This window comes from Hypanus sabinus, chromosome 4 (genome assembly GCF_030144855.1).
Source record: "Hypanus sabinus isolate sHypSab1 chromosome 4, sHypSab1.hap1, whole genome shotgun sequence".
In the NCBI taxonomy this organism is placed as follows: Eukaryota; Metazoa; Chordata; class Chondrichthyes; order Myliobatiformes; family Dasyatidae; genus Hypanus; species Hypanus sabinus.
Genome location: NC_082709.1, coordinates 151939229 through 151962949, shown reverse-complemented (window position 1 = coordinate 151962949; position 23721 = coordinate 151939229). Strand labels below are relative to the sequence as shown.

General features: G+C 41.4%; 1 protein-coding gene and 1 long non-coding RNA gene across 2 annotated transcripts in view; one reads left to right on the top strand and one right to left on the bottom strand.

Moving 5' to 3' along the window:
• Positions 1-23721, bottom strand: part of LOC132393336 (uncharacterized) — a 105334-nt gene that overhangs the window by 25571 nt on the left and 56042 nt on the right. The window contains exons 11-16 of the mRNA XM_059968440.1: positions 19251-19313; positions 14412-14489; positions 5407-5495; positions 4357-4393; positions 3139-3287; positions 1272-1334 (exon numbers count right to left, since the gene is read on the bottom strand). Coding sequence (XP_059824423.1) covers positions 1272-1334; positions 3139-3287; positions 4357-4393; positions 5407-5495; positions 14412-14489; positions 19251-19313 — 479 coding nt within the window. The remainder of the gene's footprint in view (positions 1-1271; positions 1335-3138; positions 3288-4356; positions 4394-5406; positions 5496-14411; positions 14490-19250; positions 19314-23721) is intronic.
• LOC132393343 (uncharacterized) overlaps positions 1-23721 on the top strand; it is a 103078-nt gene that overhangs the window by 27662 nt on the left and 51695 nt on the right. The window contains exon 2 of the long non-coding RNA XR_009511844.1: positions 2943-3106. This is a non-coding gene — a long non-coding RNA (uncharacterized LOC132393343). The remainder of the gene's footprint in view (positions 1-2942; positions 3107-23721) is intronic.

Sequence of the window (23721 nt, the reverse complement as noted above, 5' to 3'; positions counted from 1 at the left end):
CAATCCTCCCTGCCAGGATATTGGTCCCCCTCGGATTCAAGTGCAACCTGTCCTTTTTGTACAGGTCACACCTGCCCCAGAAGAGGTCCCAATGATCCAGAAATCTACATCCCTGCCCCCTGCTCCAATCCCTCAGCTACGCATTTATCCTCCACCTCACTCTATTGCTATACTCACTGTTGTGTGGCACAGGCAGTAATCCCGAGATTACTACCTTTGAGGTCCTATTCTTCAGCTTCTTTCCTAACTCCCTGTTGTCTTCCAGGACCTCCTCCCTTTTCCTACCCATGTCATTGGTACCAATACGTACCATGACCCCAGGCTGTTCACCTTCCCACTTCAGGATATAGTGGACGCAATCAGAAACATCCCAGACCCTGGCACCTGAGAGGCAAACTACCATCCATGTTTCTTTCAAGTGTTCACAGAATCACCTGTCTGACCCCCTAACTACAGAATCCCCTATCACTGCTGCCATCCTCTTATTTTCCCTTACCCTTCTGAGCCACAGGGCCAGACTCTGCCAGAGGCACGGCCACTGCTTCCCCCAGGTCGGCCATCTCCCCTCCCCAACAGTACTCAAACAGAAGTACTTATTGTCAAGGGGGACAGCCACTGGGGTACTCTCTAGTATCTGACTGTTACCCACTTACCTGTCTCCTGAGTCCCCAGTGTGACTACTTGCCTATAAGCTACTCTCTAACACCTCCTCACTTTCCCTAACCAGATGAAGATCATCGATCTGCATCTCCAGTTCCCTAAGGAGCTGCAGCTCGACACACCTGGTGCAGATGTGGCTGTCCGGGAGTTTGGGAGTCTCTCAGACTTCCCACATCTGCCACCCAGTACAGAACACTGGCCTCACTTCCTATCCCTACTCCTATTCTATACAAGTAACTTAACTTGCCTCGACCGTTATCGCCGAAGCCCCGTTGAGCCAAAGCTCTCCTACTCTGATGCCTGCTCTATAAAGCTGTCTTCTTTTTCAATTCTTCCCACTGGTCTAACTTGCTGATGTCGAAGCACCTTCACAGTCGTGGCTCGATCCCTATATCCCTAATCTCTTTATAATTTGAGAATGTACACCAGCAGGTAAAAAGGATTTGTTAACTTTTTGTACCAGCTACATCCAGAATTGCCGAAACAAGGGAACCATTTGGCTCCAAACAGCTCCTGGAACATCAGAGGACAGGGGGAAGAAAACATACAGGATGCGAACAAAAGACAAAAATTTCCTAGTTAGTAGATGAAGATTTGTGTTTTGTTCATACCTGAATGTAGTCAGAACTTGTGAATTTTGATGCAAGAGCTAAAGTTGCACGAGTATCTAGATTCTGTAAGGGAAACAGATGACGTGACTCAAGATTAAACAGTCTTGAATAAGTAATATCAATCTAGTATTGCAGCTAGGATGGCCACATGCATGAACAAACATTTGTACAAAAATAGTGGAGTTGTAATGCCTTCCAAGTATAACGAGAGAAGCAAACTCTAATCCACATTGTTTCAAAATTCAGTGAGGAGTTTTAATTTTGCACTAGCAGCTTCTGATGTGTCAGTCAACCCTTTTGGAAAAGATATTCAAACAGCTTCTTGCTTTAGAGGATAAAATTCTATACTTCTGCCTGAAAAATGATCCTTTAAACACCAAAATATTTCTACAAAAACAGATAAACTGAAAACACGATCAGATGTTTGCACTCTCATGGTATCAGTTTCGACTTGTGACTTTGGCTCTGTGTTAGGATTGGAAAACAAGATTGCCAATAAAAGACAGACAATCTAGTTGGCCAAAGAGCTGGCTTTCAGCTCTTGAAATTCAGTAAGATTCCAATTTCTGTGCTAGCTCTGCTGAATGCAGAATTTGGAGAATTACTGAGTGTAAGATGTGGCCACATTAGACCTCAAGCTCCAGTCTCAGGTTGAGAAGACCTGCAGATTCAAAAAGGGATTCCAACTCTATAGATGAGAATGCAAAGGGGAAGACAATGATTATTTTTAATTAAAAACCATCAAATAAAAATCTTTAAATATTTCTGAATACCTTAGTTATTTTCAATTAACTATTTGCTTTTGAAATTATTATGCAATTCATCTTTAACAGTTTTTAAGCATCTTTCAAATGGATTTTAAAAAATCCTTACAACTGCTCCAGAAGCCAAAGTGCTCCCAGTTTTGCTTATCAAAGCTCACTAAGTTCCAGAGACAGAATCACTTAACACCTAGTCTCTGAAGTTACCTCAGGGTGTAAGAGCCAGTGAGCCTCATCGTCAGCTGGGCCAGAACTGTGGACAGGGGACTGCAACCAGCACAATTCTCCACTACGTCTACTACTACAGTAACTACCACAGATCCTACTAGCATGTAAACAGACCTACGTGTTCTTTTTTCAAAAATTATAACAAATATACTACACCTTATTTGGTAACACTTTCCAAGACACAGCGGACAGATAGGATACATTCTAGTCTGCTCTCCTTAGAGATAAAATCCATTTGTTTGGGCCATGGAATGTGCTGACTAGATGAAAGAATGAGTTGGACAGTGGGAGATGAATTCCAGATGAAATCTAACAGTGACAAATGCAGAGGGGTGCATATAGGAAAGCAGAATGGACAATTTGATATATACTATGAGAGATGGGATAATAGCCAGACACTGCACAGCTGCTATCATAGGCAAGACACTTAAGCAAAAGCAGAATAAACTTATTTCCACTCTCTGTAGCAGATCATTTTCTGATTAAATAGTGATGAAAATCAACTCCAGGCAGTCAAGATTCTAGTTTTGAAAAGTGTGAAGTACCACTTATTACATTTTTGCCATTTTGCACTCATTCTGAACTACACCAAATTTTCTTTCCATTTCAAAACACAAATGGTGCTCATCTGATAGAAATAATCAGAAGTAAATAACTTGCAAACTAATTTTGCTTTTTACAGGATTAGAGCTACAACAAGGACTCAATTGAACAGCTGCCTATAGACCACAGAGGGATTCAAAGACATCCAAGGAATGCAAAAAAAAATTTACTTTGAAGCACAGTTAATTAGCACTGGGAATTAGGTAATGAAGGGCAACCCTTCCACCATACAAAAGCATTCAGGTTAGTGTTTTTAGTTAAAAAAAATTCCTTACCATTTTGTCGTATTGGTTATTAAAATCCATGTTCAAAAACTCTCGAATCTCACTCAGAATACATATAAGGTGTGCAGTCTGTGCTTCCTCCAACTCTGGAATGTGCAAGTCTACTACTGTTGCACCCAAACTCATTAAGTGCTGTACCGCTGCATTAAAGTGAGACAAAATTAGCTATGACTTAAGTACGTGAATAATTTGTGTGTATTTTCTTGTTTATAGATATTTTTTCAGATTTTCATATTTGACTATGGAGACCACATATTATGAGGCCTCCTACTCTGACCTAGGTTATGAGGGCTGATTTTAGTGATAAAAGGTAACACAGTGTCTCCAATTCCCTCCCCATACGCAGATGGATGTTGACCATCCTCCTGATAACCTGGCAAACAACTGAGCTGTTGCATTACACCAGCCTGAGTAGGTGGGGCTGGATAATTAGTTTGTGCTATTCTGCTACAGCCAGAGGGATGTTCTCTGGAGCTGCTTCATTTATGCCGTATCTTTTTAAGGAGAGGAATGTTTTCTCTCCCCTGCAATTTACTATGGACTGGCCAGCATCGAATATAAACCTACAGTCAAGAGATGAGTGGGGTCAGTTGGTTTGAGGAGTATTTACTAGGATGTTTTAACCCAGTTCTGTTCAGCTGATTCAAGTTTGGACTCTAGAACAGTTCTGTTGAGTTTGTAAACATTTTGGGTAAATAAAACTCCTATTTTTTTTCACCTTTACCTGCTCTCCTAGTTTTATGTTAACCCTGGTCCTTCACAGAGGGAATGATACATTTTCCACCCATATTGTGAATATGGTATGAATTAGCATGGGGGAGGGATGTAATAATCTGCACTCTTAGATGAGGATACACACACACCACATTTTCTTCAAACTGATAAACTTTGAAATCCCAAATTTACCCTTTGATCACATCTCAACTTGAAAACTAGATGAAACACATCTTAGTGTCTAAATGTATGCTCTGAAGTTTTCTCAGTTAAATTACAAGGACCCATGTAATAGCTGGCCAGTCTTCAGACAGGATGTAACACTAATTTTTCCTCTTTCTTCTTGCCCACCCACATAAAGACAGAGATACAGCTTCATTACATCAAATAATATTCTTCCAATTTATGAGTCCAGTTTGGAGGTAGAGACTGTCCTGGTGACTTTCTATTCCATTATATATGGAAACAAATTTTAAAGTTTTAAGAGATTCATACCTCTCTGGCAAGCGTTTAAAACTTCAGATTCACAGTCCTGTTAAAAGAGGAGAGAAATTTCAGACCAGTGAGGAATTTTAAAATAGAATATAATACAATCATTTCAAAATGGGGATCAAGACACAGGGGCTGCAGAAAAAGTTGTGGTGTGCATCAGGCTGTTAGGAAAGTGGCAAACTGAGGCTTAGCCAGAACTACTGGATTCATACCTTCTCCTTGGGAGCCGTTTTTAAGAGGTAGGAGACATTTACTCAGAACATCCTAATTGTGTCATATAGAAAGCACCTCCAGCATATTCCATAACTTTACCCTGATTAATCTCCAGCAGGCTATACAGAATCTAAAACAATGAAATTAGATACACATTTCATCCCACAGTTCCAAAAAAATCAACTGTGCACTGAAAGCTCACTAATCCCAGAGAATTGTCAATTAATTCCCTCTATGGTCCATTGAAATTGTAAATGCTGTTAGGACAATTTTCTTCAGGTACTTCCAGGGAATAGTTCCAATCATTCCTACTTCAATTCCGTTAAGTGATTGTGTTGGATTTAAGGTTTCTTTCTACAGAAGACAGCTTACCCTTGGCTTCACCCCAAGTACCCGATTACCTCACCAGATAAGCAGCTCACACACCAGACTCAAATGAAAAGCAGCCAAAAAAAAAAATAAAGGCAAGGATGAATATGGTGTGAAAACCTGCCAGGAAGCAGGACTAGGGTATTCTACACTGCAGTGGCTCTTGTACACTGTACTGCTTGCCCCTCAGTCTTGCATCAGTCATGCCACTTGCCACGACTTGGACACTGAAAGAGCTTTAACTCCTCTCCCACTGAGCAGCTATAATTGCCAGCCACCGCTCTTCTCCCCCCCCCCCCCCACCCCCACCTTTTGCCACGATTCCAATGTCATCCTCAAGATAGGGAGTCCTGAGCAACGGCCTCCCCATTCATGGACAACCTCTACAAAACTTTTATAAATGATGCCACTCTACCCTTGTACCTGGCAGTACAAATTTATTCCACTACAGTAGGTGAAGATGCACTTTACCGTGAAGAACTTCCAATCTATTCCAACTCTTACATTCTGTAGATCAGGATGTGCAATATCATTGAAATTCAATGGCGGCTGATTCAGACCTGAAAGAACAACATGACAGCAGTCCACAATGGATCCAGTCTGAAACCAATCCCCACAAAGAAAGGCAGTTCTTACACCAAGAGGGGGAAAAAAAAGAGATGAAACCAGTGACCAAATGGTGACAGCAAAATCACAGCAGACAATTTAACCCATTTTCCTGAAGTGGCACTTTGAAAGAGGAGTTCCAATTTCTTCAAACCCACTTTTCATCTTTAATCCTGTACACTGCTGAAACTAAATTATGTTATCAAACTCTTTTTAATAATTTGTCACTTCTACAGTCTGCATTTCAGATTTCAAAACATTATGGGAAAAGGATAATCTCATCTCCCACTTTGATCTTTTCTTCTTTAAATCTAAGGTTATTCAGAAATAAACTTTCACCACTATGAAAACCTCAAAGCCTCTTAAACTTTCTCTACTGCAAAATGAATCAAAATCTTATATATATATTTTTTACCCTCCTCTTTCCAGAATTCTATATTTTCTAACCACTCCAGACAGAAGCTGCCTTTCCCATTTGCCATCTTGATAATTATCCCTAGTAACATTTCTGAAATCTAAAATATTTACGATATTATGATATATTTATGATAAATTGCTCTTCCATACTGTGCATCACTTTAGTTTTTAAGTGCTGATTAGGTGCATAGAGAATTAGGCAACTTTATAATGTTGCAGTTGTTTTATTTTAGGGAAACTTGGCAATTTTGGCCAGTTTTAAATTTGAGAAATTGTCTACAAGGTTTTTCCCCACAGATTTAACATTCCACCTACATCTTTCTGATCTTTTGTGCTCCAAATTATAAAACATCCACATCTTGTAAATTCCTAAAGCACAATTTCAACAGTTTTTAAAGCCAAATTCACAGGCTGGATAAAACGCATTAAAAAATCACAGATAAACAATCTATTAAAGGGAAGCTGGCCAGTGGTGTTGTGGTATCCACACTGGACTTCGAGGCAAATGGTCCCGGGTTTGAATAAAGCAGCAGCTAGATTGCCACAAGGTGCCAAAAGGAGCAACAACAAAGTACACTCTAATCCATAGATGCTGCTTACAGAGTAGGAAGAGGAAACAAAAATACCCACAATTTTTGCGTAGGTTGGTAATTTATAAAGAGATAACGACAATGAAAACAGACTAACTTAACTATGGAATCTAATCTAAACTGTAATAATAAATCTTCTATGTACCTATCTGGCTCTAAAATGGTATACCCTGTAAGAAGCAACAAATCAAGATCAAACAATGGGGCAATTCATGATTAGATGCTGATAAGGTCACTTTTCATTAATATATTCCTCAATAATATATATGATCTTCTACACTCAGTGACCACTTTATTAGTTACCTCCTGTACTTAGTAAAGAGGTCACTGAATGTATGTTTCTGGTCTTCTTCTGCCGTAGCCTATCCACTTCAAGGTTGGACATGTTGTGCATTCAGGTTTACTCTTCTGGACGCCACTGTTGTAATGCGTTGTTAAATGAGTTACTGTCACGTTCCTGTCAGGTGGAACCAGTCTGACCTCTCTCATTAACAAGGTACTTCCACCCACAAAAACTGTCACTCACTGGAAGTTTATTTCGTTTTTTGTACCATTCTCCATAAACTCAAGAAGTATACTGACCCAAAAGCCTATCTTCTCAATATTCCTATCCTTTCAAGCTAAAAGCTCGAAGACCCAAAGAGTACGCCACTACACGTTAATGCAGTAGGTAGCAAAGGAAAATATTGCTGTTATATAAAATCTGAAATAAAATTGGAAAATGCTCAGCAGGTCAGACAACCTCTGTAGAGAGAGAATTGAGTTAATGCTTCAGGGGAAATGCCACTCCTTTCATAACAATCGTTGACAAGGTTGCTCAGGAGTCCAGAATTTTCTGTGTTTAGATCACTCTGCCGGGTCACATTCACTTTCCCGGGATTTAATCAGGAATTACAATCGGAGCAGCAGAATCAGAGCAGGTTTGGAAACTGTTCAAACTATGCCTGACATAGTGATAAGAAATTTGATTACGTAACTGATTTATTGCTGTGTATTAAAAAAAAATCAATACTTCCTAAAGTAAACCATGTCCCATTTCTGGGACTAATCACAACAATCGTAACATCTGACCTGGCTTTTCCTGTCACAAATCACCCGTTGCCTCAGTGCAGTTTTCACAATAGGTCTGCCTAGCATAACATCTTTTCCTATGCAATGATCCTTCTGGAGGCACTGCTGGGGATTATGGATCACACACGTGGGATACCAATGGGACAACATGGTCTTTGCGTCAGAGCACCAAACAAGCCAGCCTACAGGTTAACATGATGAGATCTCCGGCCTCTTCCAGTCACTACACAGATCACTGACAACTCCATTGCTCAACCTTGTTGTCTCGTCTCCTTTCTTATGCAAAGCCAGTTCCTCAAATCAACTTCCCCACTCCAGGAATTGAACAGATCCATTAAAGAGACATGGTTGATATGTGACCAAGGTCAGAAAGTGACAAGTCAGAGGCATTTGATACTCTGGACAATAGGCGGAAAGGATAGGGTTAATGAAGGATGAGCGCACTGAAGTCTTGAGGAATGCTATTGGCTCAGAAACTCAGTTTGTGTGGAGACATACTAACAAGAAGTTATTGATGGAATTAGCATATAGTAGCATTGAGAATGAGTTCACGGAGCACATACAGTGCCTATAAAACATATTCAACCCCCTTGTAACTCCTCATGTTTTATTGTTTTACAACACTGAATTACAGTGGATATAATTTGACTTTTTTTTTACCACTGTCAGATTGCATGCAGATCATGAGTGAACAACCACAATTGGACTGAGGTCTGGACTCTGACGTGGCCACTCCAGGACATTAATTTTGTTGTTTTTAAGCCATTCCTGTGTCGCTTTGGCTTTATGCTGGGGGTCATTGTCTTGCTGGAAAATAAATCTTTCTTCCAAGTCACAGTTCTCTTGCAGACTGCATCAGGTTTTCCTCCAGGATTTCCCTGTATTTTTGTTGCAATCATTTTACCCTCTACCTTCACAAGCCATTCAGGGCCTGCTGGAGTGAAGCATCCCCACAGCAAGATGCAGCCCCCACCATGCTTCACAGTAAGGATGGTGTGCTTTTGATGACGTGTGGTGTTTGGCTTATGCCGAACATAACATTTAGTCTGATGGCCAAAAAGTTCAATTTTGGGTTCATCAGACCATAGACCCTTTTCCCAGTTGACTTCAGCAACTTTTATGTGCTTTCTGGCAAACTCTAACTGAGATTTCATTTGAGTTTTTTTTTTAAACAGTGGCTTTCTCTTTGCCACTCTCCCATAAACCTGTGACCAGTGAAGCACCCGAGTAACAGTTGTTGGATGTGCAGTCTCTCCCACCTCAGCCACTGAAGCTTGTAACTCCTCCAGAGTTGTCATGGGTCTCTTTGTGGCCTCCCCTCACTAATCCCCTTCTTGCATAGTCACTCAGTTTTTGAGGATGACCTGCTCTAGGCAGATTTACAGCTGTACCGTATTCTTTCCATTTCTTGAAGATTGACTTTACTGTACTCCAAGGGATTTTCAGTGACTTGGAAAATTTCTTGTATCCATCTCCTGACATACTTTTCAATAACCTTTTCATGGAGTTGCTTGGAGTGTTCTCTTGTCTTCATGGTGTAGTTTTTGCCAGGATACTGACTCACCAGCAGGTGTGTTTTTACTACAAACAATTGAATCACCTTGACTGCACACAGGTGATCTCCATTTAACTAATTATGTGTCTCCTAAAACCAATTGGCTGCACCAGTGATGACTTGGTGTGTCATATTGGGGGGGGGGAGGGGGGTATTGAATACTTATGCAATCTATTATTTTGTGTTTTATATTTGTAATAATTTAGATCACTTTATAGACATCTGTTTTCTCTTTGACACAAAAGAGTCTTTTTCTTTTGATCAGTGTGATTAAATCCACTGTGATTCAATGTTTTAAAAATAAAATATGAAAATTTCAGAGGGGGGGGGGTGGTGAATACTTTTTATAGGCCCTGAAGTTTATTCGAGAGATAGAGGAACAAACCAGACTCTGTTACCACCGGTGTCGTACATTAAGACAGGATTAATTAACAATCTCATAGACAAGGAACCTCAGGCGAGCATGACCACAGCATGGAAGAATTTCATATTCCGTTCGAGTGAGAAAAATATCAGTCTAAAGCCAATGTTTTAAACTTAAGTGAAGGCAATTAGACTAATAATAATAGTGTTGGCTTGCTGCTCTCAGAATATAGATTAAAGGCGTCTTTAATCTGTAATTTAGTAGCAGGAAATATTTGTGGAGATGCTTCATACGACTCAGCAAACGCAGAACAGAATGCTCTGCTGGAGGGATGCAGTCTCTGGCTAACCAAGGATGGTACAAAAAAATCCAAAAGGCACAGAATTTTGCAAAGATTCGTGGGAGGTCAGAAGACTGGGAAATGTCTAGTCAACATTTAATACTTTATGAACTAGGAAGAAAAGATGAAAGCAAACTGCCACTGGCAAGATTGGACTCCACTATTAACAATGTTGAAAAATCTAAAGTCAGTATTGTTTTATGAAAAGGGATATCATGTTGGAACATCTTGCAAGAGTTCTTTGAAGATGTAACAACAAACTGGGTGGATAAAGGGAACCAATAAATAGAATATGTTTGGAATTCTAGAGGACTTTAGATAAGGTGTCACATAAAAGATGACCATCAAACAGCACAAGAGATAGAAATTATTATATTGTCCTGGATATGGAAATGGTAATTACCAGAAAACAGGACGAGGACAAATGGAGGATAAATGGGTTGTTTTCAGTTGGCAAGCAATAATTGGTGGGGGTGGGGGGGGTAAGACTACATATGTGGTACAATGAATTTTGGGAGGGGTCCTAGTACATAAAAACAAAGGTTAGCATACAAGTACAGCAAGAAATCAGGAAGAATAATAGAACATTGGCATTTATTCCAAGAATAATACAGTAAAAGTAGGGACATATTCAAACACCTTTGTAAAACCTGGTCTGATTACAGGTTTGGTTTTAATAGCCAAGAAAGGATTTACTTGCATTAGAGGCAATAAAGAGAAATTTCATTAGATTTATAAAGTTTCTTCATCTATCAGTTGCTTTAATAGGTTGGGCTTACACTCATTAGAAGAATGAGAGGTGAACATACCAGTAGAGAGCCACAGTGACTGGGTCTCTGGTCAACAGCAGAGGGGTGAAGGGGACTGCAGTGGAGATCAGAGATTTCATTGTCAGAGGAACAGAGACACCCCATTGATAAGTTGCCTCCTGGGTGCCAAGGTCACGGATCTCAGATCGGGTCCATGGCATTCTAAAGCAGGAAGGTGAGCAGCCAGAGGTCTAGGTACATATCGGCACCACTGACACAAGTAAATAATGTGAGGTGGTCTGAAGAGAGATTTTAAGGAGCTAGGTAGAAAGCTGAGCAACAGGACCACCACAGTAGTAATCTCTGGATTGTTGACCGTGCCATGTGCCAGTGAGGATAAAAATAAGATGATTGGCAGGCGAATGCATGGCTGAAGAACTTGTGCACAGGGCAGGGATTCAGATTTATAGATCATTGGGATTTCTTCTGGGGTAGGTGTGACCTGTACAAAAGTGAAGGGTTGCACCCGAATGCGAAGGGGACCAACGTCCTTGTGGGCGGGTTTGCTCGAGAGGGTTTACACTAATTTGGCAGGGAGATGTGGTAGTTGGTTTACAAACAGAGGCAGTGTGTAGTGAGACTCCTAGCAAGAAGAGGCTGATGGTGGGGCAAAATTGCAGACAACAGGATGAGTTACAATTTTAAAGGCAGACAGAAAAAAAGAAAAAAGTGAATACAGAACTGAAGATGTTATATCTGAATGTGTGCAGTATATAGAACAAGGTAGATGAATTTGTAGCACAGTTACAGATTGGCATATATGAGGTTGTGGGCATCACTGATTATGGAAAATGTTAGCATTCATTTGAAGAAGATTAGAATATAAATGCACGGATATAATGCTGAGGCTTTACAAAGCATTGATGAGGCCTCACTTGGAATATTGTGAGCAGTTTTGGGACCCTCATCTTAGAAAGGATGTGCTGAAACTGGAGAAGGTTTAAAGGAGGTTCACAAAATGATTCAGGATTGAATGGCTCGTCACATGTCCAGCATTTGATGGCTTTGGGTGTGTACTCACTGGAATTCAGAAGAATGGGGGTGACTTCACCGAAACCTATCAAATGTCAAAAGGCCTCAGTAGAATGGATGTGGAGAGGGTTTTTTCATATGGTGGAGGAGTCTAAGACCAGAGGACACAGCCTCAGAATAGGGAAGCATCCTTCTAGAATGGCGATGAGGAGGAATTTCTTTAGCCAAAGAGTGCTGAATCTGTGCAACTCCACAGGTGACTGTGGAGGTCAAGTCTTTAAGGCAGGGGTTGATAGATTCTTGATTAGACAGACCATGAATGGTTATGGGGAGAAGGGAGGAGACAGGAGCTGAGAGAGAAAATGGATCAGCCATGACGAAATGGAGGAGCACTCGAAGGGCCAAATGGCCTAATTCTTGCTCCTATATCTTATGGTCTTATATTGAAACATAATAAAATCTGAGGATTTTAACAGGGTGAATGCTGAGAGAATGTTTCTTGTTGTGGGGCATCTAGAACCAAGGGGCATACTTTCGATAAATTGTTCACCAAGAGAAGAAAAGCCTTCAGATCTGCAAGAGGTTGCTAAATCTTTGGAATTCCACATCACAATTAGTGAGTACATGATCCACATATATTTAAGCTGCAAAGGATATGAGATGGGAGCAGGAAAGTGGTGCTGAAGCCCAGACTGGGTCAGCCACAAAATGGCTGAGCGAGCTCAAGGACCTGCTTAGTATGTTTTTACAATCACATGTTGAATATGAAAAGGTGCAAAGCCTGGAGTCCTACAATAGAGATTTTCAGCCTCAGTCTAATGAACTTTCATGTGTTTTCCTTTATTTTAAGACAAAAAGAGGAAATATTGACATACCATTTCTGATATAGGCTGCATTTCTGCACAAGGAGGAAGACGGACATGAGGCTGCACTCCCAGATTTAAAATCATCACATCTATTGGTACTATGCCAGTAATAATTTTCTTAGACACTAAGTTTATGCTCTAAATTTCAAACAATGATTTTCAGAAGTACAGGTGTCCCGCACTTTACAAATGTTCACTTTACGCCGCTCCGCTTTTACAAGAGACCTACATTAGTAACACACACAAAATGCTGGTGGAATGCCACAGGCCAGGCAGCATCTATAGGGAGAAGCACTATCGACGTTTTGGGCCGAGACCCTTCATCAGGACTAACTGAAAGGAAAGATAGTAAGAGATTTGAAAGTAGGAGGGGGAGGGGAAAATGTGAAATGATAGAAGACTGGAGGGGGTGGGGTGAAGCTGAGAGCCAGACAGGTGATTGGCGAAAGGGATACAGAGCTAGAGAAGGGAAAGGATCGTGGGACGGGAGGCCTCGGGAGAAAGAAAGGGGGAGGGGAGCACCAGAGGGAGATGGAGAACAGGTGCTACACCTGCCCTTAAAGTGGAACAAGTGATACACCTGCCCTTAACTCCCTTGTCCCCCCTTCCCACCAATCTCCCTCCTAGCACTTACCCTTGCAAGCGGAACAAGTGCTACACCAGCCCTTACACCTCCTCCCTCACCACCATTCAGGGCCCCAAACAGTCCTTCCAGGTGAGGCGACACTTTTATATATTGATAAGACCCGATGCAGACTGGGAGACCGTTTCGCTAAACACCTACGCTCTGCCCGCCAGAGAAAGCAGGATCTCCCGGTGGCCACATATCTTAATTCCACGTCCCATTCTCATTCTGATGTCTATCCATGGCCTCCTCTACTGTCAAGCCACACTCAGGTTGGAGGAACAAGACCTTATATACCAGCTGGGTAGCCTCTAATCCTGATGGCATGAACATTGATTTCTCTAAATTCCGCTAATGCCCCTCCTCCCCTTCTTACCCCATCCCTGATATATTTAGTTTTTTTTCCTTTCTCTGCCCATCACTCTGCCTGTTCTCCATCTCCCTCTTGTGCTCCCCTCCCTCTTTCTTTCTCCCAAGGCCTCCCATCCCATGATCCTGTCCCTTCTCTAGCTCTGTATCCCTTTTGCCAATCACCTTTCCAGCTCTTAGCTTCATCCCACCCCCTCTGGTTTTCTCCTATCATTTCGCATTTTCCCCTCCCCCTCCTACTTTCAAATCTCTTACTATCTTTCCTTTCGGTTAGTCCCGACTAAGGGTCTCGGCCCAAAATGTCGACAGCGCTTCTCCCTATAGATGCTGCCTGGCCTGCTGCGTTCCACCAGCATTTTGTGTGTGTTGTAGTTTGAATTTCCAGCATCTGCAGATTTTGTCATGTTTACCTACACTAGTAACCTGTTTTCGCATTACAAAGAGGATTTTCCCTTTTGTCAAAATTTTTCCCCTATAAATTAATGGTTCTTCACTTTACGCCATTTCGGCTTAAGAAGGTTTTCATAGAAACGCTCTACCTTTGTAAAGTGGGGGGGGGGGGGCGCGGGAGGGAGACCTGTATAATACTGACATTTTATTCCTAAACTTGTGCTTAACATGCTTCAAGCTGGGTCTTGGGATGCACAGGACTGAATCCACATTTGGTCATGCCTAACTGTCCCATAGAATATATTTCTTGGGATTTCCATCATTCTAGATCACAACAGTAACAAGGAATTTGCATTGTGTCATTTCTTACATTTCAAATGTAATTCATTGTCTTAAATCACTTTTATTTATGAAATGCCAGCAGGTTAAAATACCATGTCGTAAAGTACATCCAGGATCTTATTTTCATCTGTATTATGTACAAATAAGTTAGAACACTTACTGTATGAGTAATTAGGGTCTGGGCCAGCCAGAATTGCATAGGCCATGGCGGCATCTTTTACAGAAGTACAAAATGGACCTGGAAATAAATACACATTATTCAGAATTTCAGCTTTGAACAATGGAATTAAGTTTTTTCATTACTACTTTAGAAACAAAGGAGAAAACTAGATTAAGAAGGAATTGAAGAGCAAACCAGCTAAAAAATTTGTTGTCACCAGGGGGAAGCACAGTGTGAACTTGCCACACTGAATGAATTAAGATCAATCATACCTAAACAAGGCACTGAATACAAGTGAACAGCCCATATATCCTTCCTGCACTGAGCTTCGAATTGCATTGGCTGATTTATACTTGTGTGTACGGGCTACGCAGCAGCCTACGCTGTAGCCCTGATCTTCACTTCTGCACCATAGCCAGCATGTGTTAGTGTGCGCCAAAACGTTAGTTGGTGGTGGGGTTTCTATGCCACGGTGTTGAGTTTCTTCGTGAGAGACATGTACGAGGAAATGCACTTCAAACATTTTTGCATGTCGGCAGATAGATTTGACGATTTGGTTCATTTATTTCGCATCAGTGTACAGACATAGTGGAGAAGCAGCAACCAGAAATGTGCAGGAGGAAATGCGATGCTACCAAGCGGACCAATCACAGCTGTTGCAGTCTGCATTGCCGCGACACGTGTATTAATTTTTTGGGGAGGTGCATGTCACCCTAAGGCGTAGATGCGACGCACAAGTATAAATCAGCCTTTAGTTGAGTCCTGGTGAAACCAGGGCGAATCATCATTGCATAGGGTCAGGCTCACTGATTTTGTGGGGGGGGGGGGGGGGGGGGTCAGTGTCTCAGCCCATGGCCATGACCTGCTTAGAGTACGATTATTAAAAATCACTCTGAGAATGGCAAATGAACAGGTGCATCCTACGATAAAGTGAATTACATCACTTCACATGATAACACAAGGGTGCCCAGCTAAATTTCCAGTATGCTGCTTCAACTCTTTGCAATCAAACACACAAGTGTGGCAAACAAAAATCACTATGCAATTATTTCCTTTTGTTTCACATCATTAACAAAAATAACAATATACACAACGAAAATCTGAAGCCATGTGATAAGGAGTTGGTGCAGGATGGAGGGCTTCAAATTCTGGATCATTGGACTTTCTTCCTGGGAAGGTGGGACTTGCACAGAAGGCAGTTTGCACCTAAACTGGAAAGGGATTAATATCCTAGTGGAAAGGCTTGCTGATGCTACATGGGGTGGGGTGGTTGGAGTGTAAACTAGAGTGGCGGACGATGGGAACCAGAGCACCAGAACAGATAGTGGAGAGACTGTAGAGAAAGATGTTAAGCCTACACACAAAGTCAGGAATCAAAAGGTCGAGTATGGTGGGACTAATGTTCTGAACTGCATGTTTCAATTTAAGCAGTATTGTAGAAAAGGCAGAAGAGCTTAGGGCAAGGATCTACGCAAGGAATTATAGTATTGCAGCCATCAGTGAGACTTGGTTGCAGGAAGAGCAGGACTGGCCAATGTTCTGGGGTTCCATTGTTTTAGATGAGATAGAGTGGGTTTGCTGAACTACGTATACCTGTCTGGACACGCCCCCTGCTGACTGCTCCTGTGGCTCCTCCCACAGACACCTGTATAAAGGCGATCGAGGCCTGAGCCCGGCCTCTCAGTCTCCAGGATGTAGTATGGTGGTCACTTACTGCTTGTTCCTTCTTCCAGTCAATAAAAGCCGATATTTCGCCTTACGTCTCAGAGTGAGTTATTGATGGTGCATCAGTGGGAGGGATTAAATGGGATGGTGTGGCATTACTAGTCAGGAAAAATGTCACAGTTCTCAGATATGACAGACCAGAGAGCTTGTCTAGTGATACTTTCTGGGTAGAATGGAGGAACAAGAAAGGTATGACCACATTAATGGGATTATATTATAGACCACCCAGTAGTCCGTCAGAATGAGGAACACATTTGCTGGGAGATTGCAGATTGATACAAGAAACACAAGGTTGTGTTAGGTAGGTGATTTTTAGTTTCTACATATTGACTGGAACTCCCATCCTCTAAAAGGACTAGATGGGAAAGAGCTTGTCAAATATGTTCAGGTAAGTTTCCTTAAGCACCACAAAGAAGTCCCTACTAGAGAGAGTGTGTTACTTGCTCTCCTGTTAGGGAATGAAGACAGGTCAGATGACAAAGGCTTGTGTAGGGGAACACTCTGCATCTAGTGATCATAATGCCATTAGTTTCCAGGTAATTATGGAAAAGAATGGGTCTGAGATTCTAAATTGGAGAAAGGCCAATTTTGATGGTATCAGACTCGAGGGGCCGAATGGTCTACTTCTGCACCTATTGTCTATTGTCTAAAAAGGATCCAGCAAGTGTGGATTGGGATAGGTTGCTTTCTGGCTAAGATGTACTCTGTAAGTGGGAGGCCTTCAAAATTGAAGTTTTGAGAGGACAGAGTTTATACATTCCTATCAGAATAAAAGACAAGGATAACATGCTCAGAGAATCCTGTTTTTCGAGATATATTGAGACTGGGAGATATATTAAGAAAAAGATGCATAGCAGGTATATGCAGACAGGAACAAATGAGGTGCTTGAGGACTATAAGAAATGCAAGAGAACACTTAAGAAGGAAATCACGAGGGCTAAAAGAGGACATGAGGTTGCCCTAGCAGATAAAGGTGAAGGAGAACCCCAAGGGCTTCTACAGATTATATTCGGAGCAAAAAGGGTAGCAAGGGACAAAATTGGTCCTCTGGAAGATGAGAGTGGCAGTCTATGTGTGGACCCAAAAGAAATGGAGGAGATCATAAATGGATTTTTGCATTTGTATTTACTGAGGAGATGGACAGTCGATAGGAGTGAGGCAAAGCAGCAGCACGATCACGGACCCAATACAGATTACAGAGGAGAGGATGTTTGCTGTCTTGAGGCAAATTAGGGCGGATAAATCCCCAGGATCTGACAAGATGTTCTCTTGGGCCCTGTGGGAGGCAAGTGCAGAAAGTGTAGGGGGCTTAGCAGGGATATTTAAAACACCTTTAGCCAAGAGTGAGGCACCGGATGTTGGAGGATAGGAAATGGTGCTCTGTTGTTTAAAAAAGATTCAGAGTAAATCAGGGGATGATAGGCCAGTGAAACTGACACCAGTCATGGGATAGTTATTGGAAGGTATTCTGAGGGATCCAATATACAAGTATTTTGATAGACAGAATTGATTAGGAATAATCAAGATGGCCTTGTGCATGCTAGGTCGTGTCTGATCAATCTTTGAGATTTGAGGAAGCTACCAGAAAAACTTATGAAGGCAAGACAATCAATATCTGCATGGACTTCAGAAAGGTTTTTTTGACAAGAACCCAGATAGAAGGTTGGGCAAGAAGTTTGTTGTTTGTTATCAATATCAACAATCTGGATGATATTGTGGTAAACTAGATCAGCAAATTTGTGGAATTCACCAAGATTAGAGAGGTGTAGTTGACATAGAGAAAGACCAAAGTTTGCAGTGGGATCTGGAGCAGCTGGAAAAAATTGACTGAAAAATGCCAGAGGGAATTTATTGCAGATAAGTGTGAGGTGTTGTTCTTTGGGAGGACAACCAGGGTAGATTTTAATATAGTGAGCAGTAGGGCACCAAGGAGTGTGGTAGAACTGAGGGACGTGGGAATACAGATCCATAATTCCTTGAAAGTGGTGTCACAGGTAGATATGGTCATAAAGAAAGCTTTTTGCATACCAGCCTTCAAAAATCCCATATTGAGTTCAGGAGTTGGGATGTTATGTTGAAATTATCCAAGATGTTGGTGAAGCCTAATTTAGAGTATTGTGCGCAGTTTTAATGACCTTCCTGCAGGAAAGATGCAAATAAGATTGTAAGAGTGCAGAGAAAATTTACAAGAATGTTGGTGGGACTTGAGGACTTGAATTATATGGAAAGATTGAATAGAATGTAGAGGATTTAAGGGAGATTTGATAGAGGCATACACAATTATGAGAATTATAGATAGGTTAAATGCAAGCAGGTTCCCCCGCCACTGAGTTTGGGTGAGGCTAGAGGTCATGGGTTAAAGGTGAAAGGTGATTTTTTTAAAAAAGGGGAACATGAGGGGGAGCTTCTTCACTCAGAGGGTGTGGAACAAACTACCAGCGCAAATGATGGATCCAGCTCAATTTCAACATTTAGAGAAACTTGGATAGGCACACAGACAGGAGGGCTATGGTCCCAGTACAGGTTGATGAGACGGGGCAGATTAATGCTTTGGCATAAACTAGAAGGGCTGGTTTCAGTGTTTATATAGTTCTATGATTCATTGATTCCATGTCAAATGTTTATCAGGTTTTCATTAGGAAAACAAGATACATAAACTGAAACTAATTTGATTAAATCCTGATATCTACTATTCTTGACTGTCAGGAAAATTACCTTATGTTGTAGGCAAGGTACAATTTCAACATGACTTTGCATTGTGCAGAAATATAAATTTGGATTAATTCAAACATTATCAATGTTGGGCTGCAAGGTAAATGGAGAGCGAGTGGGAATATGGATGATAAACCACGATCATATTCAATGTTGAAGCAACGCTGTAGGGCAGAGCAAGTTACGCTTGCTCCTATTTTCTACATTTATATATGAAGAGAATGCTGCACAGTTACCTTTCAAGCATTTATGCCACTTAATATATTAAAACATTTCATGGTACTGTTCAGTATATTAAAACTAATATTTTAATAAATTAGGTTTACTATACATATATCATGTACATTTCTTTGAAACTTAAAAAAAAGCAGGAAGTTGCATGTGAATCCAAAGTCATCTTACCCAAACTAACGGTAGAATAAGAAAGAGGATAAGACCCATAGGGACTGATTCGCCCAAAAGTGACTAAAAAGAAAAATAATTCTGTTAACATTCTTATTTTGTTAGCAATACAATTCTTTCAAATCTTTTGAATATGCATGTCAACATGACTCTGAGACAGAAACAAAAGTCTGAGTACAACAGGCTGTTAGAAATGCAAATTTAACTCCGTAAGCAGAAAGTCTTGGATGTGAACAATTCCCTGCATTGATGTGGCAATACAATTCAGTGAAATGCACATCAGCTAAAAGTGAAAAGCATACTGGATGTTCTGTCTGCACAGACTCTTTACAGATAAACCCCAAAGTCCGACAAGCTTCTGGTTCGTCAGTAAAACTTTGTAAAAATCAGTTATCAAGCTCATAGGTTTTAATAAATCATGGTACAGTTCATGCTCCAGCTGAATGAGCCCATTTGACTGAATACTGAGGAACAACAAAGATCTGATGGTAACATACTGTTTGAATTAATTGGCTTAATAGAGACTGAAAACCATGAACCCAGGAACACATGTTATGGCAGCTATAGATTCCAGTTTTAGACATTCTCAATGATTATACCATCAGTAAAACTGACCAGAGATACATTTATCTAAATATCATTAAAGTACAAACTGCTTCAGTAGATGAGGACAAGAAAGCTAACCTCTTCACCTTGTCCAATGTAATGTTACCCTAGCCCACTACAATACCAGTGGTTTTTGCCAATCGGTTGGATGACAGCAATTTTACCATCACCTTTGTAAAGGCACTTAGGGTCAGGCAGTACACTCCAGGCTTCAGAAAAAAGGCAGCTGAAGAGATTGTGGAGGCATTAGAGTGATCTTTCAAGAATGACTAGCTCAATGCCTTCTATGCCCACTTTGAAAGGGCGAGTATAACTACAGTCGTGAAGGTCCCTGCTGCAGCAGTTGACCCTGTGATCTCTGTCTCGAGGGTCAATGTCAGGCTGTCTGTCAGGATCATGAATCCTCATAAGGCAGCAGGTGCTGATGGAGTACCTGGTAAGGTTCTGAAAACATGCCAATTAACTGGCTGGTGTGTTCAAGGACATTTTCAACTTCTCATTGCTACAGTCAGAAGTTCCCAACTGTTTCAAAAGGGCAACAATTATACCAGCGCCCAAGAAGAGCAATGCGAGCTGCCTTAATGACCATTGCCCGGTAGCACTCAGTCTACGGTGATGAAATGCTTTGAGAGGCTGGTCATGACTAGACTGAACTCCTGCCTCAGCAAAGACCGGACCCATTGCAATTTACTTATTGCCACAATAGGTTTATAGCAGACGCGATCTCAATGGCTCTTCACAAGGCCTTAGATCACCTGGAAAATACAAACATCCATGTCAGGATGCTCACAAAATGGTGGAGGAACTCAGCAGGCCAGGCAGCACCTATGGAGAAAAGTATTTCTTTTCCCCATAGATGCTGCCTGGCCTGCTGAGTTCCTCCAGCATTTTGTGTGTGTTGCTTGGACTTCCAACATCTGCAGATTTTCTCGTTTGTCAGGATGCTGACTCGAGCTTAGTTTTTAACACAATCATTCCCAGATCAAAAAGATACATAACCTGGGCCTTCCTTTGCAATTGGATCCTGGACTTCCTAACTGGAAAATCACACTTTGTGCAGATTGGTGATAACGTATCCTCCTCACTGACAATCAACACTGGCGCACCTCAGGGGTGTGTGCTTAGCCCACTGCTTTACTCTCTATATACCCATGATTGTGTGGCTAGGCGTAGCTCAAATGCCATCTATAAATCTGCTGATGATACAACCATTGTTAGTAGAATCTCAAATGGACATGAGAGGGTGTACAGTGCAGGAGTGAGATATACCAACTAGTTGAACGGTGTCGCAGCAACAACCTTGCACTTAACGTCAGTAAGACCAAATAGCTGATTGTGAACTTAAGAAAGAGTAAGACAAGGGAACACGAACCAATTCTCAGAGGGATCAGAAGTGGAGAGAGTGAGCAATTTCAAGTTCCTGGGTGTCAAGATCTTGGAGGATCTAACCCAATCCCAACATATCAATGCAGCTATAAGATTGCCTTTAAGACAGCGGCTATATTTCATTAGGAGTTTGAGGAGATTTCGTTTGTCACCTGAAACACTCAAAAACTTCTACAGATGTAACATGGGGAGCATTCTGACAGGCTACTTCACTGCCTGTTATTGGGGGGGGTGGGGGTTGGTGATGGTGGAAAGCTACAGCACAGGATCGAAAGAAGTTACAGGAAGTTGTAAAATTAGTTAGCTCCAACTTGGGTACCAGCCTCTGTAGCACCCAAGGCATCTTCAAGAAGTGGTGTCTCAGAAAGGCAGCATCCATCATTAAGGACCCCCATCACCCAGGACATGCTCTCTTCTCATTGTTACTGTCAGGAAGGAAGTACAGAAGCCTGAAGGCAAACATTCAGCAATTCAGGAACAGTTTGCCATCTGATTCCTAAATGGACATTGATCCCATGAATACTACCTTAATTTTTTTTATTATTTCTGTTTTTAAATTTAATTGAACTACTCAATTATCACACTCCATTCATTCTGATTCTGGAGGACTGGAAAATTGCAAATGTTCCTCCACTCTTTAAGGGAGGGAGGTAAATGACAGGAAATTATTGACCAGTTAGCCTGACTTCAGTGGTCGGGAAGACGTTGGAGTTCATTATTAAGAATCAGGCTTCAGGGTATTTGGAGGCACATGATAAAAATAGACCAAAGTCAGCTTGGTTTCTTTAAGGGGAGATCTTTCCTGACACATCTATTGGAATTCTTTGGATGCGAAGAAAAACGGAGGGGCAAGAAGCATTGAAGAAGCAGGACTGCAGAATACTTCGAGGGATTAGGGGATGTGCAAAGAAGTAGCAGATGGGATACAGCATAGGGAGGTGTATTGCCATACACTCTGGTAGAAGAAATAAAAAAAAACTATTTTCTAAATGGAGCAAAGATTCAGAAATCAGAGTTACAAAGGGATTTGGAAGTCCTAATGCAGGATTCCCCAAGGCGGAGTTGGTAGTAAGGAAGGCAACTGCAGTGTTAGCTTTCACTTCAAGGGGACTGGGAAACAAGAACAAGGACGCAATGCTGAGGTGAAGGCCTTGGTGAACACACACTTGAAGCAATGTGAGCAAATTTTGGCCACTTATCTAAGAAAAGATGTGCTGGCATTGGAGAGGATCGAGGGGAGATTCATGAGAATGATTCTGGGAATGAAAGAGTGAAGCTACAAGGAGTGTTTGATGGTTCTGGGCCTGTACACACTGGAGTTCAGAAAAACAGGCTGGGGGATGTCTTGCTGAATCCTATTGAATATGGAAAACCCTACATACAGTGGATGAGGAAAGGATGTCTCCTATAATGGGAAGGCCAGGGCCAGGGGGGGCAGAGCCTCAGAACAGAGGGATGCCCCTTTAGATCAGAGATGAGGAAGAATTTCTTCAGCCAGGTGGTCAATCTATTGAATTCATTGCCACAGACAATTCTGGAGGCCAAGTCATTGGGTGTGTTTAAAGTGGAGATTGATAGGCTCTTGATTAGCAAGGGTGTCAAAGGTTATGGGGAGAAGACAGGAGATTAGGGTTGAGAGGAATAACAACTCCGCCATGATAGAATGGTGGAGCAGTCGATGGGCCGAATAGCCCAATTCTGCTCCTTTGTCTTGTGATCCAATTGATAGCATAACCAATAATGCTTGCATCCCTTCCCCCCCCCCCCACCAAAAAAACTAAAGGCTAAAAGGTTTTGTAATAGGACTGAAGTTAGTAACCCTGAACACGAGTTATTTCTTTTCTCACAGATGCTGCCCGAGCTGGGTATTCCGATATTTTATTTGTTTCATTTCAGAATTCCAACATCTATATGCTATTGTTTTTTGACCATTGCTAAACAGCATAATGCCACTTAAAAAAAAAACACCCAATACCCCCAAACAGGGGTCAATTTTATAAAGCAATATACACAAAATGCTGGAGGAACTCAACAGGTCAGGCAGCATTATTGCTCTGGATTTCCAGCATCGGCAGTCTCTTGTGTTTATCCTTTTTAAACAATCTTGTTCAATATGTTTGCTTTTAAGTTGATGCCTTGCAACAGTTTAGTGGTTACTGAAATTATATTTGTTTCTATTCGTATTCCACAAGCCTGGCTAAGAACGCATGAAGGACACCTAACAGCACTTCAAGGAATCATTTCCAGAATCCATTCTTCTAAAAGGCTTCACCCATATTAGAAAGTGCAGATGCCTAGGGTCATCTGAGCACTGATAATGCGGTCTCATGTCCAAACTTACAGAGAAGCAATGTCAAAAGAAAACCAACAACTCTCTTTTATAATCCATTTAGTCAGATACCGAATCAAAGAAGAGATCAGCATTCACAGTTATCAATTTGTAGGGTTATTCAGCTTTCGGACCCCAAGTTACTATTTT